The sequence below is a fragment of the Lingula anatina genome, chromosome 3, assembly GCF_051362555.1.
Source record: "Lingula anatina isolate TDL-2025a chromosome 3, LinAna3.0, whole genome shotgun sequence".
NCBI lineage: Eukaryota > Metazoa > Brachiopoda > Lingulata > Lingulida > Lingulidae > Lingula > Lingula anatina.
The window spans coordinates 7,276,064-7,292,859 of NC_141769.1; the positions used below are offsets into that span (position 1 = coordinate 7,276,064).

The 16,796-nt window shown below is 34.9% G+C and overlaps 2 protein-coding genes across 4 annotated transcripts in view; one reads left to right on the top strand and one right to left on the bottom strand.

The window, feature by feature from the left end:
• LOC106151874 (rho GTPase-activating protein 7) overlaps nucleotides 1-91 on the bottom strand; it is a 166,652-nt gene extending 166,561 nt beyond the window's left edge. For both annotated transcript variants that reach the window (XM_087008860.1, XM_087008858.1), the window contains exon 1: nucleotides 14-91. The gene's annotated coding sequence lies outside the window, so the exon portion shown is untranslated. The remainder of the gene's footprint in view (nucleotides 1-13) is intronic.
• LOC106152570 (armadillo repeat-containing protein 3) lies at nucleotides 27-15,524 on the top strand. 2 transcript variants are annotated; one of them, XM_013526194.2, is made up of 22 exons: nucleotides 27-193; nucleotides 1,234-1,293; nucleotides 1,730-1,847; nucleotides 2,303-2,428; nucleotides 2,660-2,731; nucleotides 3,048-3,223; nucleotides 3,722-3,848; nucleotides 4,152-4,291; nucleotides 4,582-4,726; nucleotides 5,025-5,132; nucleotides 5,456-5,608; nucleotides 6,030-6,138; nucleotides 6,431-6,607; nucleotides 9,670-9,879; nucleotides 10,207-10,331; nucleotides 10,785-10,923; nucleotides 11,163-11,270; nucleotides 11,625-11,651; nucleotides 13,214-13,411; nucleotides 13,746-13,908; nucleotides 14,171-14,266; nucleotides 14,784-15,524. In XM_013526194.2, exons 2-22 carry the CDS (start codon nucleotides 1,246-1,248, stop codon nucleotides 14,892-14,894), a joined length of 2,676 nt encoding a protein of 891 aa, XP_013381648.2. In that variant the 5' UTR covers nucleotides 27-193; nucleotides 1,234-1,245; the 3' UTR covers nucleotides 14,895-15,524. The 2 variants fall into 2 exon arrangements, with proteins under 2 accessions (XP_013381648.2, XP_013381649.2); XM_013526195.2 differs by lacking the exon at nucleotides 11,625-11,651.
• The last annotated feature ends 1,272 nt before the right edge of the window (nucleotides 15,525-16,796 follow it).

Sequence of the window (16,796 nt, forward strand, 5' to 3'; positions counted from 1 at the left end):
ATCGTGCACTTACCTTAAACATGATTGAAACGACGCTCATTCAACCAGTGTTTACATTCGTCCGCTTGCTGCATGCCACCTGTTCGAGTTCACGCTTTTGGTGACGTAGTACACATATTGCACATTTCTAGTGACGTCATTTAGCAACAACGCAACACAAGTTGGAAAGTGAGATCGAAGTGATTTCATTTTGGTAAGTTTTGCATCGTTTTTAGCAATGAGGTTGATGGAATATAAGTCTGCTTAATGCTCAAGAATACTCCCACTTTTCAATGTTAATATGCTTAGCTATGGAGTTAAGGATTACTTAAAAATAGTAGAAAAGCCGTCGACATTTTGAATTAGTGGTGTCTACACTGTGTCTTATTGTATAGTCCATACTATAGTTTTGGGGAGACTGTTACCAGTACACTGTGCATGTGCATCACGTCATCAGCTACATGTAAGTAAGTGTGAACTTGTTTAAAACCAAAAAAAAACGCATTTGTGTGATATGCACATACCAACAACAGCACTGATACAGTATGTCTCTTGTAAAGTCATATTTTCTGTGCCCTTAATTTATATTACCTATGTCTACATTTCTACCACTTTAATGTCTTTAAACCCCTCAAATAAAATCTCTCATGTTGTTGTATACTTCTGAAATGTACGGGAAAGTGTTGGGTCAAAATCACTGGCTCATCATACAGAACTAAATTGATGAAATAGATACACCATAAAACATTTGAATTAAGTGCAGGGGGGAATGTAGCAATGGTTGGTGAGTATAAGAAAATTCTCTTTTGAGGTAAATTTTGTGTGGTGTTAAAATCACAGTTAAGATAGTCTACCTTTACTTACATAAAGTATGCTAAAGAATAAATTAAATCTGTAATTTATTTGTTCAAATAAAGTAATAAGAAAAGTAAGTATAATGTATCCTATTCCGTATGCCTCACCATTTGTACTGAAAAGAGGAAATCAGGATTTTTGCAATAGATTTTTCGTCTGAGTTAAAAGAAGCTAGCTTGCATGAGGGATACTGGCAGCTAAAATAAGACCAGAAGCTCAAGTAATTGACATGTCAAGTACCTGCATTTTGTTTCATTATATCCTTTCAATGAAAGGGGAAAAGCCACAAGGTTGTTCGTAGTAAGCATGCACTAAAATGTATATATTATATCAGTGTATTAAGTAAACTTTGCAGCTTTATTTTCACTTAGCTGACTTTTTTTCATTCTACAATTTTAGATCACATAGAATATGGGTAAAAAGGTAAAGAAGGAAGAGAAGACAGCACCAGATGATGTGGTAAGTTATAATTGTGAAAGTAAGGGAAGTGCATTAAAAAGACTAAAGATATTTTAATTATACCTATTGGGTACAAATTGTTACTGCCATAATCAGTAAAAATCTAGTGAGGGCATTGCCAATTTTTTTTTCCTTTTTAGCCTACTAGCCCTTCAGGCCACTAGAGTCTTAGAACATAGGCCAGTGATTGAAAAAAGTTTCAAAATCCGACTGACTTATTTATTTATTTATTTATTTATTTATTTTTCTTTCAAACATTATTTTATTTTTATTTTTTATTTTAATTAAGAATATGCTTTAGCATATATAGTCATGGTTTGGTTCATTTCTTATTTGCTTATAATTTGGCCAGAATGGAAATATAATTCTAATGATTGGCTGCATTCATATTGCGTTAGATGTGACACAATTAGATCATTGTGTTTTGTTTCTCCAGTTTGACACATTACTGGTGGAGAGTCGCCAGGCTGCCACTGTGGTGCTGATGTTGGACAGCCCAGAGGAGGAAGTGCAATCCAAGGCCTGTGAAGCCATTTACAAGTTTGTTGACAAATGTGAGTATGAGTGGCAATCTAGACATGTTTTTAAGCTGAAGTACTGGGGTAAGCTCTGATGTAGAGCATTAAGTATGACAATTTTTTTATCTGGGGAATGTTTAAAATTTTAACCAAAAAGAAGATACTTCAGGAAGAGGCTCACACAAAAGTGAAAAAGCAATTAGCAGTTTTAGACAACTGGAATCTGGTTCAGATCAAAAGATTAAACACTTATTGACACATTACCACTTTGTTTGCCAATCCCTTTTAATCAGTGAAAATAAGTGTCTCCTCTGCATTAACCTATGGCTGTGGCAAATGAAACAAGAAAAAGATTGTGTGAAGTGTATTTAATGAAAGGTATACTGTTAGATACATAATAAATTTTTTGCTAAAATTTTGTGGCATTGTGATTTAACAGATTTACCAATTTGTGATATGCTGTAGTACATGTAAATAATTTTTTTTTTCAGGTGATGAGAACAAGAAAGTTCTGATGGATCTTGGGGCTGTGGAGAAGATGCTGAAACTGATGCAGAGTGAAGACAGAATTGTGAGAAGAAATGCACTCATGGCATTTGGTGTTATGTCTGCACATCGTAAGTCTCTCTCTCTCTCTCTCTCTCTCTCTCTCTCTCTCTCTCTCTCTCTCTCTCTCTCTCTCTCTCTCTCTCTCTCTCTCTCGCACACACACACCAGTGCACACAAATATGCATGTAATGTGGTTGCCTCTTCTTGTTAAGATAGTTTTATTCTGGTTACAGTTACTGCCTGTTATACATATATTAGAATGTTATGATATATACTTTATTTAAATGTCTTCATTACAGCTGATGTCCGCAAGCTTCTTAGAAAGCAAGAAGAATGTATACCCACAGTTGTTTCACTGCTCAATCCAGAAGGTAAATATTTTTTTTTTCAATAATAATGTATTTATCATGAGTGAGTGTCAAGTCAGCATATTAAGACTCATAACCTGCAGAGTTAAGTTTTTCATATATGTCAAAGAAAGGTTTATTATTGAAAGTACAGATATTGAAAAAAAGCTAATCCTGTAGGTTGAATGTTAAGATGAAAAAATACATGCTGCTGCTTACACTACTGTTTGTTTATGTAGATACAATATCAGTGATATTAATCCTTACTCTTATGATAAGAATTAACATTTCAGCAAGATTGAGATTACTAATGTCAACATTTTCTACATCTGATTTTCAGAGGACACAGTGTGTCATGAGTTTGCTGCCATGTGCCTGTCCTATTTGTCCAATGACTTCAGCAGCAAGGTGGCCATATTTGAACAGAATGGTCTGGAGCCCCTGATCAGATGTCTCTCAGCCAGTGACCCAGATGTTCAAAAGAATGCTATTGAGTCTATAGCTCACATGTTGCAGGTGAGTGTCCATGTTTTCTGGTCAAATATTACATATGAAATCAATACTACAAAGTGATTTAAATCTAATTCATATTCATTTTGATTTAGTTCATCAATTTCATGTTGTAATGCAAATAGGATGCAGTTTTAGGATTTCATAGCAAAGAAAAAATTGAATTACATGATTCATGTTAAAAGTAAAGCATGTGGTAAAGCCAAAATCAATTACCAGGTTGCATTCAGTGATGAAAATCAAAAATTTGCGTACAAATATTATATTTAAATTACAACTATAAGTTTAGTTTATCTTCATCTTGGTAAATTGAAATTAAATCATAGTTACAACTTTTAATCATCTTCTTCATGTCAAACAAAAATGAAATTACAATTACAATTTTTCCTTCATTTTAATCTTGGCAAACAAAAACTGAAACAACAATTGCAAAATTTTTTCAACTTCATCTTGGCATAAAGAAATTTAAAAGGAAGTTGATTACTTTTATTTTATATTCACCAGGACTACCAAGCAAGAACAGCAATCAATGAGTTGAATGGCCTCCCCTCCATCATTGATCTGCTTAAGTCTGAGTACACTGTGATCCAGGAACTCGCTCTCATCTCACTGGAAAGAGCTGCACAAGATCGTAAGTTGAATTATTATTATTATTATTATTATTATTATTATTATTATCATTATTATATAATCGTTGTCATCATCATTCTGATGATAGAACTATATCATGGCGCATCAAAAATCTCAATGTACCTGACAGTTAATTTCAAATCTCTGGTTACATACAGTTTGTTTAAAATATTTTTTCATTGGGAATTATGAATGCACATTTGACATTGGAATAAATATATCAAGCTTGCATCTACTTCAAAATAATTTTAGGTTTCCATATATGTTTTGAAATTACTATAAAGGATGTATTACTATATTTTAGCGGAGAACAGGGCAACACTGCGTGAAATTGAAGCTCTGGACACACTGATCAAGTTCATAGGCACGCCCGAATACAGCGACTTGCATGTGTACGCTGTTCAAGTGCTGTCGAATTGTCTAGATGATATAGAAAGTATGGAGGTGAGTTGTGGGGCTCAGGGTTGTCCATTCATATTTAATATTGAAAAGCAAGTTTTAGAGAAATGAAGATATAGGTTTTCCTCTCTTTTTCTTTTACCATAATAAACTCATTTTATTAATTTTTTTATCAATATGTAAAAAAGAGAAATGTTAACAGTTTGTGTGTACGTCTGCGTTAAATTTAAATATGAATCATACATTAATATTTATCATTTTTTAAATGTGAAACCCTTGTGCCTCTAAGTGAAATCTTATGATAGGTTTTACTATGATTTATTCCCCTTTATCAGCAAATCAAGGAAAGCGGAGGGCTTCAGAAGCTGGTTGCTTTTATCACAGATGTTGCTCCCCCTGAAGATGAACCCAAGGCAAAGGGAGGAAAAGGAGAGAAAGGAGGAGGATCTAGGAAAGGAAAAAAGGGAAAAGATGATGATGGTAACATTCAATAACATGCTCTTTTAATAATTTTGTTTGGATTTTTGTTTTTCTGCATTTTTGTACCCAGTGTTAAAATTTTCTTACCAGTTCCCAAAGACCAAAATAGTTATATTGACTAATTGTCTGTAATTTTCTTCAGAACCCTACTCCATTTTTTTTTTACTTTTCTAAATTTATGAGATGATCATACTACAAAAAAAAAAAGAAAAAATCATGAAAAAGAAAATAACCAATACAAATACACTTGTCAAAGTGTTTGGATTGTTAAGAAGTGCAATTTTTCTCTTTTTTTCAGATGAAAGTAAGCACAAGGGGAAAGGAGGCAATGAGGGAGACATAGTACCCACTTTACCTGATGTCAAGCAGTTTGCTGCCAAGGCAATTGCAAGAGCAGCAAAGAATGGTATTTTTTTCTTAATTTTTTTTTTTCTTAATTTTAATTTTATTTTAATCTGGAAGTAAATGAATTTATTGTCACACAAATGGGATATTCTATAAGTATAATTAGTACATACTTTTATCAGTGTCATAATATTTGCTAAATTTGGTATGATAAAATTTGGAGAATGATCAAAATTTGACAATAAGAAAATGCGACAAAACCATAACCGTTGCCAAAAAATAAAGTGAAACTTTCGTATATACTAACACCAACCCATCTCAGAATTTGGTATATGAAATATAGGAAGATTCTCTCTACTTTTTATTTTTCTCTTCTTATTCCAGCTGAGAACAGGAAAGTTCTTCATGAGCAAGAAGTGGAGAAGATGTTGATCATCTTGCTGGGCCACGAGGAGCCTCACGTCCAAGTTGCGGCCTGTCAAGCTCTGGCTACCATGGCAGAGAATCTTACATGTAGAGATGCCATTAGAGAGTGGGGTAAGAGGATTTTTTTTCTTTTTTGAAAGATTGTCATATTCCACCCAGCACCATCAAATTTCCAAAATGGTAATAATGATAGACACTTTTTGATATGAATTTTATGATGAAATTGAAAAAGTTAACTTTGTGAGTAATTGTTATTTTACCATTTATGATTTAAAACATAGGGCACTTTATTTCTGTTTTCTTTTATTATTTAAATTTTATATTGCTTAGTATTGTATTCCCAAATTTTCTGTCCTATGTTTGGGGTACTTCGTGTATTAGAAGTATTTGAAATGAAAATGGATATTATTTTCAAATTGTTACTAAGTTGATCCTCTGCATACAATGTCATTTTCTTATGAATGTACCATTTTACATATGGAATAACAATATTTTATAAATAATGGTATATTTCACTTGACTGTGATTTCAGAGGGAATAGAGCCCCTTGTGAAGCTTCTTAAAAGTGACAATGGAGAAGTGAGGGAAGCTGTCACACTGGCCTTGGCCAATCTTACCACAGCTAACAGTAACAACTGCAAGTAAGTTAATAATGGTGATGATTTATTTCTTAATAAAAATGATTATTCATTTAGAAAAATTGCAGTGTTGGTTGAAGATTTACATGATTATGCTGAAATGATTATTTATTTGTGAATATATGCCCAGTTAGAAGTTTTACATGATTTTGCTGATGTGATTATTTATGCATAAATGTTAAGAACAAAATATACTCTTGCACTGCAGAAAGAGATATGTATATAAATATTTTTTACTACTAAAATGTTATGACTAGTGCTTTTCTGGTATATGTTATTATTTCCATTCATTCAGTGAGGTGATCAACTTTGGTGGTATAGAGCCCCTGATAGGCATGCTAGGAGACCCTAAGGAGGGGGTGGTGGCCAACGCTGCCGTCGTGCTGACCAACATGTCACTGGACGAGGTCATGAGGGTCAATATACAGGCACAGGGGGTCATCTACGCCCTTATTGACCCTCTGAGGTCGAGGTGGGTATACAGCTGACTTTTTTTCACATTTCATGGTAGTTATTAGTACCACCAGCGTGTACGCTGGCGGTACTCATGGTTTTAGTCCCGACCCATCTCGTACAGCTCCGCCGGCCCCATGGGCTCCTGCGGCTCCGCCGGCTCCTGCGGCTCCGCAGGATGGCGTGGGATACAAGTCACCGTTACCGCTTCTCCTCCTAGACCGCAAGGACCTGTGTCCCCATCTCTTGGATTTTGGTCACATATAATCTCAACTTGAACCCCCTGGTCTTTTTGTCTCAGTCGGTGCATTGGCCTGGGCGTGGCACTCGTTATAATGCACCCTTGTCAAAATTTTTGAAAATTCAATGCTAAATATCTCCCATACCGAAGGAATTATGTGAAAAATTTCTACAGATGGCTGACCGAAAGTCATATGTGGAGATTTCAAATATGCCCTTGGATTTGACCTTTGACCTTTATTTCAAGGTCAAACGGGCCAAAATTTTCTAAAAATGGGAATTTTTTGCAAAAAAATTATTATTTTATGCCGATTTTCAGAAACTTCACAGATCTCACTTATAATATTATGGACAGGTGTTACCCTTAGGGTCTTCTTTCATCTTCGTGAGTTTGGGGTCAATCGGTGCATTTTCACGGGAGTAGCGGCCATTAGATGCCAAAACTGAAAACTCTCTCAAATTCTGGAACTGTTAATGCCAGAGACCTGTTGTTTTTTGCATTTTGTAGAGCTTGTCAAGCGCAACAATGAAGGTGGTGTCCGTTTTTTGTTTTCGATACGGCTTAGGCATTGTACTATATCGACAGTTCAACATCCAATATTTAGTGGTGAAAATAAAATGTGAAATACTACAAAATTAGCAGAGATACACCCATAGTTACTATTGAACTTGAATAGGAAGTCATATACTTGTAATCTAACTGACCTTGAAATTGACCTTTGACCTACTTTTCATGATGAACTGCACTTTGCAAGTTTTCTGATTTTTATATCTCCAAAACTGGCAAAGATATGCCCATAGTTACTATTGAACTTGAATAGGAAGTCATATACTTGTAATCTAACTGTGATCCTGAAATTGACCTCTGACCTAATTTTCACCATGAACTGAACTTTGCAAATTTTCTAGCCCTTATATCTCTTAAACTGGCAAAGATACGCCCATAGCTACTGTTGAACTTGAGTAGGAAGTCATATACTGGCAATCTTACTGTGACCTTAAAATTGACCTCTGACCTACTTTTCACCATGAACTGAACTTTGCAAATTTTCTCTCCCTTATATCTTGAAAACTGGCAGAGATACGCCATTAGTTACTATTGAACTTCAATAGGAAGTCATATACTGGCAATCAAACTGTGACCTTGAAATTGACCTCTGACCTACTTTACACCATGAACTGAACTTTGCAAATTTTGGTTCCCTTTTCTCTCTAAAACTTGCAGAGATATGTCCATAGTTACTATTGAACTTGAATAGGAAGTCACATACTGGCAATTTACTGTGACCTTAAAATTGACCTTTGACCTACTTTTTACCATGAACTGAACTTTGCAAAATTTTGTTCCCTTTTATCTCCAAAACTGGCAGAGATAGGTCCATAGTTACTATTGAACTTGAATAGGAAGTCATATACTGGCAATCTAGGAGTGACCTTTAAATTGACCTTTGACCTAATTTTCATCATGAATTGAACTTTGCAAATTTTGGTTCCCTTTTATTTCCAAAACTGGCAGAGATAGGTCTATAGTTACTATTGAAGTTGAATAGGAAGTCACATACTGGCAATTTATCTGTGACCTCGAAATTGACCTTTGACCTACTTTTTACCATGAACTGAACTTTGCAACTTTTTTAATGCTTATACTTTCAAAACTGGAAAAGATATGCCCATAGTTACTATTGAACTTGAATAGGAAGTCATATACTGGCAATTTACTGTGACCTTAAAATTAACCTTTGACCTACTTTTTACCATGAACTGAACTTTGCAAATTTCCATTCCCTTTTATCTCCAAAACTGGCAGAGAAAGGTCCATAGTTACTATTGAACTTGAATAGGAAGTAATACACTGGCAATCTAACTGTGACCTTGAAATTGACCTTTGACCTAATTTTTATGATGAACTGCTTTTTGCATGTTTTCTGGCCTTTAAATCTGCAAAACTTGAAAAGAAATGCCCATGGTTACTATTGAACTTGAATAGAAATTCATATACTATGATGTTGAAATTGACTTTGACCTACTTTTTCACCATGAACTGAGCTTTGCATATTTTCTTGCTCCTCATATCTTTAAAACTAGCAGAGATGTGCCTGGTGTTGCCCCTAAGTTTTCTCTTTTGTCAGCATATATGCACCACTGACAACACATTTTAAGGAAAACCAATAGGCCTTTTGTCTAGAGAATCACAGGAGTGATCAATGGTAGGAAAATGCAGGTCAGTTCGAAAATCTGCTTGATTGTACCATTTTGATTCATATTTTTTGGCATATTTTGAGAACTCTTGTTGATTGCATTTTATAGAGCTTGTCAAGCCCTTTTTTTTGGGGGGGGGGTTCCATACGAATGCGCTTACTCCAGCTGGTGGTACAATATCCGGAGGCGGTATCGCCTCTCTGATCCTCTAGTTTTATTATGACTGTTAGGGCATAGTACCAAAAGGGGATGCATATGTCATAGGTTTTAAATGGTAACGAAAGTGTGTGAAGTTGCGAGTAAAATTCTTGCCACTAAAATTGAAGATTGATGGTGCATCCTCACATATAGCAAGGAAGGGTTGATTGAATTTTATTTTATTTTATTTTATTTTTTATTTTTTATTTTATTTTTTTGCCTTATTGCTGGAATCACTTCATAAATATTATGTTAGAATATTCCATACTTTTTAACAAGAGTGTTTATCATAATAACCTTATTATGATTCTTTTTCTCCAATGAGAAAAAAACTTTTAGAGATGGTTCCAGTATAGATATTCCTTAAAGCTAGGTAAAAATGAAAACATTTTAAGTAAAACAAATAGTATAATCTCTGAAATCAATTATCTTTACTTCATCTAGCAACCCATCAGTACAGAGTAAAACAGCTCTAGGCGTGGCTGCTTTTGTTTGCGATGCTGACACCAGGGCAGAGTTTCGTAATGCAGGAGGCTTAGAACCACTGGTTGCAATGTTGAACTCTGGGAATGCTGAAGTACGGCGCAGTGCATCATGGGCCATTACAGTATGTGCTGTGGATGAACCAACAGCAATGGAGATTGCTAGATTAGGGTAAGTATGATCATGTGTTATATAGAGCATTAAGTTTGGTTTCAGTATGTAATAGATGCACCACAAGTGGGCAAGGTTAATGTGATGTTCACAAGTGTTAAGTATAAATGTATAGCACATCAGTCTTACTAACAATTGGTTTGTATTTTTTTAAAATATGACTTACACCATAATGTTGGATGTCAAGAATAAAAGAGCCATCCATGAAGTAACTCATACTTTTTGTGATAAGTGTAGCAATCTTCTGATAAATTTATACTTTGTCAGTAAAGAAGAATATTCACTGTTGTTTATGATGTATTTATTGGACCGTGTGTGTTTTTTCAGTGGTCTAGACATTCTACAAACTATCCAACAGTCAGGCTCAAGAAAGAACTGCTTTACTGATGTGGCTTTGGACAGGCTTCTAGACAGCAACCTATCAGCAAAATATGCACTGACTGGACTGCTGGGTAATTATAGCACTCACACGTGTGCACACACACACACACACACACACACACACACACACACACACACACACACTAGTAGACACATGCCAACTCCATAGGCAGAGGGGAGAAGGGTTGTATGATTTCAAGCAAACTACCCTTTTGAATGTGAAAAGGTTCATTCTAAATAAAAAAGAATTATTAAGTTTTATGCTGTTGTCTGTAGTCCTGAACACACACACACACACACACACACACACACACACACACACACAAGCACACATACACACACACATACACACAAGCACGCATGCACCCAACTATCACTTCATTCCTGTATTTGTCTTCTTCAATTAGAATATTTCTCACTGAAAAAACTTATACAATTTTGATTTCTTGACAATATTTAAGTTTGACAAATTATCAATCCTCATGACTTTGCAAGACTGAAATGAAGAAAATTCTGCCTTGCAGGCACAGGAAATCTAATCACTGATGGATTCTTTGACCCTGGTCAGCTGCGTCCAGGCACCAAGCTTGGGTCACTGGAGGACTACTGTAAGATGGAGGTGGACCAGAGGAGACCAGTGCTACTCATTAGTTTTAGGACAGAGTATGTATTGGGCACAGGCACATACAGAATACCCATATTAAAAAATCCGTATTTAATGTAATGCATACAAAAATTGTGCTCAATATTGTAAACTGGCCATCATGCTTTTTGAGGAGACATGGATTTACTAGTTGAATTAAAGTATATTGATGCATTTTGTTGAGAAAGTACACAGAACCAATCATTAATTAGAGGCTTAATTTTAGTTATTTATTTTTGTCTATTTTAACATATTCCAGTGGGCCCACCACCCCTATGCCTTCTGATGTGGATGTCAGACAAGATGGCTCCAACAAGGCCGCTCTGGCAGCAAAACAGTCCAAGTCTGTGAAAGACGCCTCTCGTGTGTATGTGTCTCATTTTTTACATCTTTTTAAATATAATGGAAGTGCTTTCCTGGCACCAGAGCAAGTATCAGTATGTAAAAAACCAGTATTAAAAGACAAAATTTGTTTCTTTAGAGTTTGTTTTATCGTTTTCTTGATATCTCTTAATTGATGTGTGCTGTTCATTTAAAAAAAAAAAGAAAAGTTGTTATGCTAGTTTATGCACATTTATTTTTCTTATTGCACCAACTTGTCACATTCAGCACAATATGAGATTTGTTCTCTGTAATGTTCTATTTTTGAGCACTTCACTTGGGTCATATTTCATTTCATGCTGTGGTCACGTTTTCACAATTTCCACCACTTTGTTTCTAGTGACTCAGCTAACTTAAAGGCTGATTCGTAAGTAATCTTACAGGACATGATTTAACTATGATATCTTTTATATGCCTGACTCAGCTTTCATTTTGACTAACAGTAATTTTCTTTTTTTGTAACCCTATATGGTAGAGTTAGATCTTCATGGTGTATGGTTCTTATTCATTAACTTGAAAGTTCATTAACTAACAAATTTGATTATTTTTATACTTCCCATTTGTTGGTATGCCTGAGAAAGATTCATAAGTTCTGAAAAACAATTTAGATGGATGTTATAAATTTTCATCTTTTATTTATTAATTTATTTATTTTAAAACATTTTTTTAATTTCTGTAAAATGATGAACTATATAAAAATAACATATCTGAACAAATAATTTGCAGTTTAAGAATAATTTTAGTAATATCTTCATTTTAGGTTTTTCTGACTATATCACTTACAATGTTTCATTTACCAAGAGATTTTAATTTTAGCTGTTATGAAATCTGATATTAACTTTCCTACTGGCATTGTTTTGGTAGTCCAAAAATCATCATTTGTACCGTACTTAAGGAAACCATTAAGAAAGCTTACAGCCACTTATAGGGGTCATTTACATTGACATGTATTCTGCCTGATGAGACAGGCTGGTCATATACTAACCTGTAAGCCTTCATGATTGTTACCCTTGTGTACAAATAATGAACTGTGGATGATATCTGTACCAAGTTGGTGAATAACTTTGCTCAGTATTTGGTTCTTCCTTTCACAACTGTCCGTAATATATTTGCATGTTGCAGGCATTGGTGTATTCTTTGCAGTCTGTAGATAACTCAAGTTTATATATCATTGCAATATTTTATTTCCTGTCAATAATAAACTTAGTATTTAGATATGCATATTTATTAATTCATGTAGCATTTTTCATGTATAACATATGGACTTTCTAGTAGTCTGTTTTATATTTGTTTCATTGGAGGAAAATTGGAATTTCTAACAAAATTAGATAGAATGGTGCTGACTTTTAAAAGTTTGAAACTTATAACAGCATGAAAGTGATTATGAATATCTTTGATTATATTAATGCAATATATATTTATAACATATATTTTACTATTTTCTTTGGGTAATTTTTCATTAATAACAATTAACATGTAAGACCAACACATCACCCTGGACCTCTGCCTCAAAGTTTTAGAGCTTTCTTTGAAACTCATCCTCCTGAACCAATATATTATAGATTGGTTGGAGAGCATTTACAGACAAGTTGATTTGGTATCATGCAAAATGAATTTTACAATTTACCAAACCCAATTTGACTAGTCAAGACTTTAGTGGTCATCTTGAATTAAGTTTTCATTACCTATCGATTTTATATTTAGAGAAATGGATTGATTAGAGCTGTTTTTAACCTGCGGTATATTTGCCTAAGCTACAAATAGACTGACATCTTGAAAAAACAAAGACTGTATTCACAGTCAGCATTTTCTGTTAAGAAACATCTAAAACAAACAATGTACATTGGCAATGTTTATTGGATCCCAAAGGGCTCCATAACTTTGGATGGCATCTTTGTGAAGCTACAAATGTAAACATTGTATTTTTAGGGCACGTACGAAGTCTCAGCGTGATCGTGATGACAAGTCGCGCGAGGAGGAGGCTATGAACAGAGACGGTGAACAAGGACAGGAGGAGAGCACATTCATTCATCCACCTGACTCAAATTTTGCAAAATACATGGAAGAGGTCCAGGAGAAAGTGCAGCCACTTAATACAACTAAGGAACAAGTGGTGGCACTGGCACAGTAAGGCTGCTTCCACATTTTGTCCTTTTTCACATCAGGTGTAAACTGTGAAAAGTTCACATCAGGTGTAACTTAACTAGGAGTCAGTTTAAATCAGTGCTTTCCACCCAAATAGGTTTACATAAAAACTTATTTGTTTGCTCTTTGGCTTTCTGTATAATGAAATATTTTTCCACAAAAATATCAGCTTGTCCTAGATTAAGCCAATGACAATTTTTGGGAAAACTGATAAGCAGAATTTCCGTTTTATTTGTTTGTTTAATTTTATTCTCTTACATAATTTTTATTTGAATTTTATTTATTGCCAGTAACAAAATGATGTCACATTTTATAGATATGTAGCAGACAAGATGGGAGGAGCCATAGAACGTGGCCAACTAGCCAACTTCAGCTACGAGCTCCCCATCAGCCAAATTAAGTTTGATCTCAAGTCCAATGTCATCCCCATTGGGATGATCAAGACAGGGATTCACTACCACAGGGCCTTGTTGTTCAAGGTGAGAGTTAGTTCACCTACCTGCCTCTGGACCCACATGGAATGGCAAATTTAAATTTTGCTAGTTTGTTCACTTACTGGCCAGAAGAGTTTTAGATGCTTGTTTCATCTCCCAAGGCTCTAGCTGACTCTGTAATGAGTGGGTATACATCACACTTTTATGATTATACCATATAGTCCACCTCTGTCGATAAGCTACCAGTAGATGTAATTTTTTTTTCTTTTTTTTATAGAATATCAAGATATTTATTTTTTCTCCCCAGGCTCTTGCTGACAGTGTGGCTGTACCTTGCACACTACAGAGAGGAGAATACAACAGAGCATGGAATGAAGTGTGGATCACAGATGATGATGGAGCTGTGAGTATCTCTAAATCTTGTCAATGAAAATTGATTTTGACCAAAAATGACATGTTTGTGACCATGATTAAATTTGCAGAACTTTTACAGCTTATAAAGTTGTGATTGAAACTCTTTTTTAAAAAATGTCAGATTTTGATCAAAAGTAAAGAATCAATTTAAGGACACTTTCAATAAAATACACTGTATTGTTATTACTCAATGATTCAGAATCAATTCAAACTAAGTTGTTTAATTTTATTTTTCAAAACAATGTTTTGGTTTCTTATAAAGACAACCTACAAAAGGGAATAAATTTCATGCAACATAAGAAACTCTTGTTGTGATCAAATAGGAATAAAAAATACCTTAGAATAATATTTTTAGAATGAATCAGTAAGCAATTTGAGAGAAATAACCACAATTGACATCTGATTACAGTTTACGATGGAGCGCTTAAGTTTTTCCCAAAGGTGAATTGTTACTCATTAATTAATTCATTGACAGCATTATTAATTTTATTTATGTCTGCTTTCAGCCTGGTGCGCCCAAGTTTCCCCCAAAAGCATACATTGTTGACTTGATTCACCACCCTGGAGACCTGATGAGGAGTGATTCTGCTGAAGCAGTGCAGTACCAGAGACTCTAGGTCAATTTACAGCAGGAGAAACTACTGGAGAACCCATACAACATCATAATGTTATAAAACTTGCAAATTTACATCAATTTCTGTAACAGAAGAAAGAGGACTTATGAAATATCAGCTTGAAATCGGGGATGGGGAGCAGGGATTGACATTTTCCAATATAGATGGATATAGATGGCTCAAAATAATATCACTTTTTTTTTCATTGGCTTTGTTGAACACAGTGGTATTTACAGTCTGAGTCATGCCATAAAATTTTTGCATAAATTTCAGAAACCAAGTGCTTTGTGATGCATAGTGTTTCTGTCCATCTGTGTCTCTGTGATCCGCAGATAAAAAACTCCCTACCTTTATGATGATTTTTTTCAGTGAAGTATTTGTAATGAATATATATTGTATATATGTACATATGTCAGTAAAAACTTGACAGGCATGCGGACAGAAATCGTCTTGACTATTTCTATTGTATTTTTTTTTTTTTATTATTATAGCAATTTTATTTATTTAGATTTATTTTTTGAGCAGAATGTCATTCACTGATTACCAAGGAAGGTCTATCTATTAAATTGAAATTTATTGTTCATATAAATATCATTGTACATAATTGTGAAATAAAAGATTATAAATACCTTACGCTCTGATTGTTATATAGTGAGGTACAGGGATACCTCTGTGCACCGGCAACAATGCTCCTCGCACCTCTATGTCAATTCAAGTTTCATCGATGGCGTAGCTGGAGATCAAATGGAAACCTTTTACCTTCTCACGGAGAGGGCCAGTTTGGATATACACGTATATATCTCCAGTTACGATCGATAGCCTGGGTGCTGCATTTCTTTCCCGAGCCACGACAGGCCACGAACATGGTCTTCTGCTCATGAACGTTGACGTTTGTCACGTCCACTAGACCTTGTTTGACAACCTGGAACGGAGCCTTCCTACATAGATGACTTTCTTTTACTTTCAGTCATTGAGAAAGTGTTTGCTTCAACTATGACGGTAAAAAGACGCAATGGTATCAAAGGCCGTTCACACCGGGGCGGTTTTAGTTTAAGCAAGCCCCTACGAAAAGGGATTCTTTAAAAAAGTGCAAGTGTTCAAAGACTGGTGCGCTTTCCATTCTAGCAATTGGGAGGATACAGAATTTGAGAAAAAAACATATTTGGCGTATAACTCCACCCACAAGATACCATCTTTTTCTGTTGAATGCGATTTACGAGTGATGCGACGTGATTCTACTGTATACAGGCAAAGTTACTGAATCATTTCAATTTCGGTCGCTTTTATTGATAAACCTGCCTGTCATGTTCCTAGCTATATGATTTCAAATGATTTTATTTCCATTTTGTGTTACACTGAGGTTACGTTTGACTTCGCCTGTGGCGTTATAGAGCACGTTGAGATCCAAAGTGGTTTACACCTTGACGATTTTAGTTTTGAGTAGTCTTTGCCATTTGAAATGCAGACCGTGGAATTACCCCGGGGACTGTGTGACCATACGAACAGTCTTCATAAGCAAAGGACATGAGAAAAAAATGTATGAATGGGTAAAGCAATAGCGGCAACGCTACTTTTGAAAAAAAAAAATTGAGAACTTTTCTTGCAGATTATCCCAACGAGAAAATAGCACTTTTCCATGAAATGGCAGTATTACATGCGTGGCGCCGTATCGGGTCAGCAATTGACTCGATTCAAGTTTGACATGTGACGTACCTGGAAAAAGATAGAGTTCAATGAGCTTACCCTCGTCAACACCATTTTGAGGTCTTTTAAGTGAAGAGAAAGGAAGTGTTATTGACGATTCAGTCTTGATGAGAATGACCAGCAAAAAGTCTATGTCAAGTCGATCACTTATTGTAAACTATGCCGTTTTTTATGCAAAAGGTTCATATCAAATCACCGTAT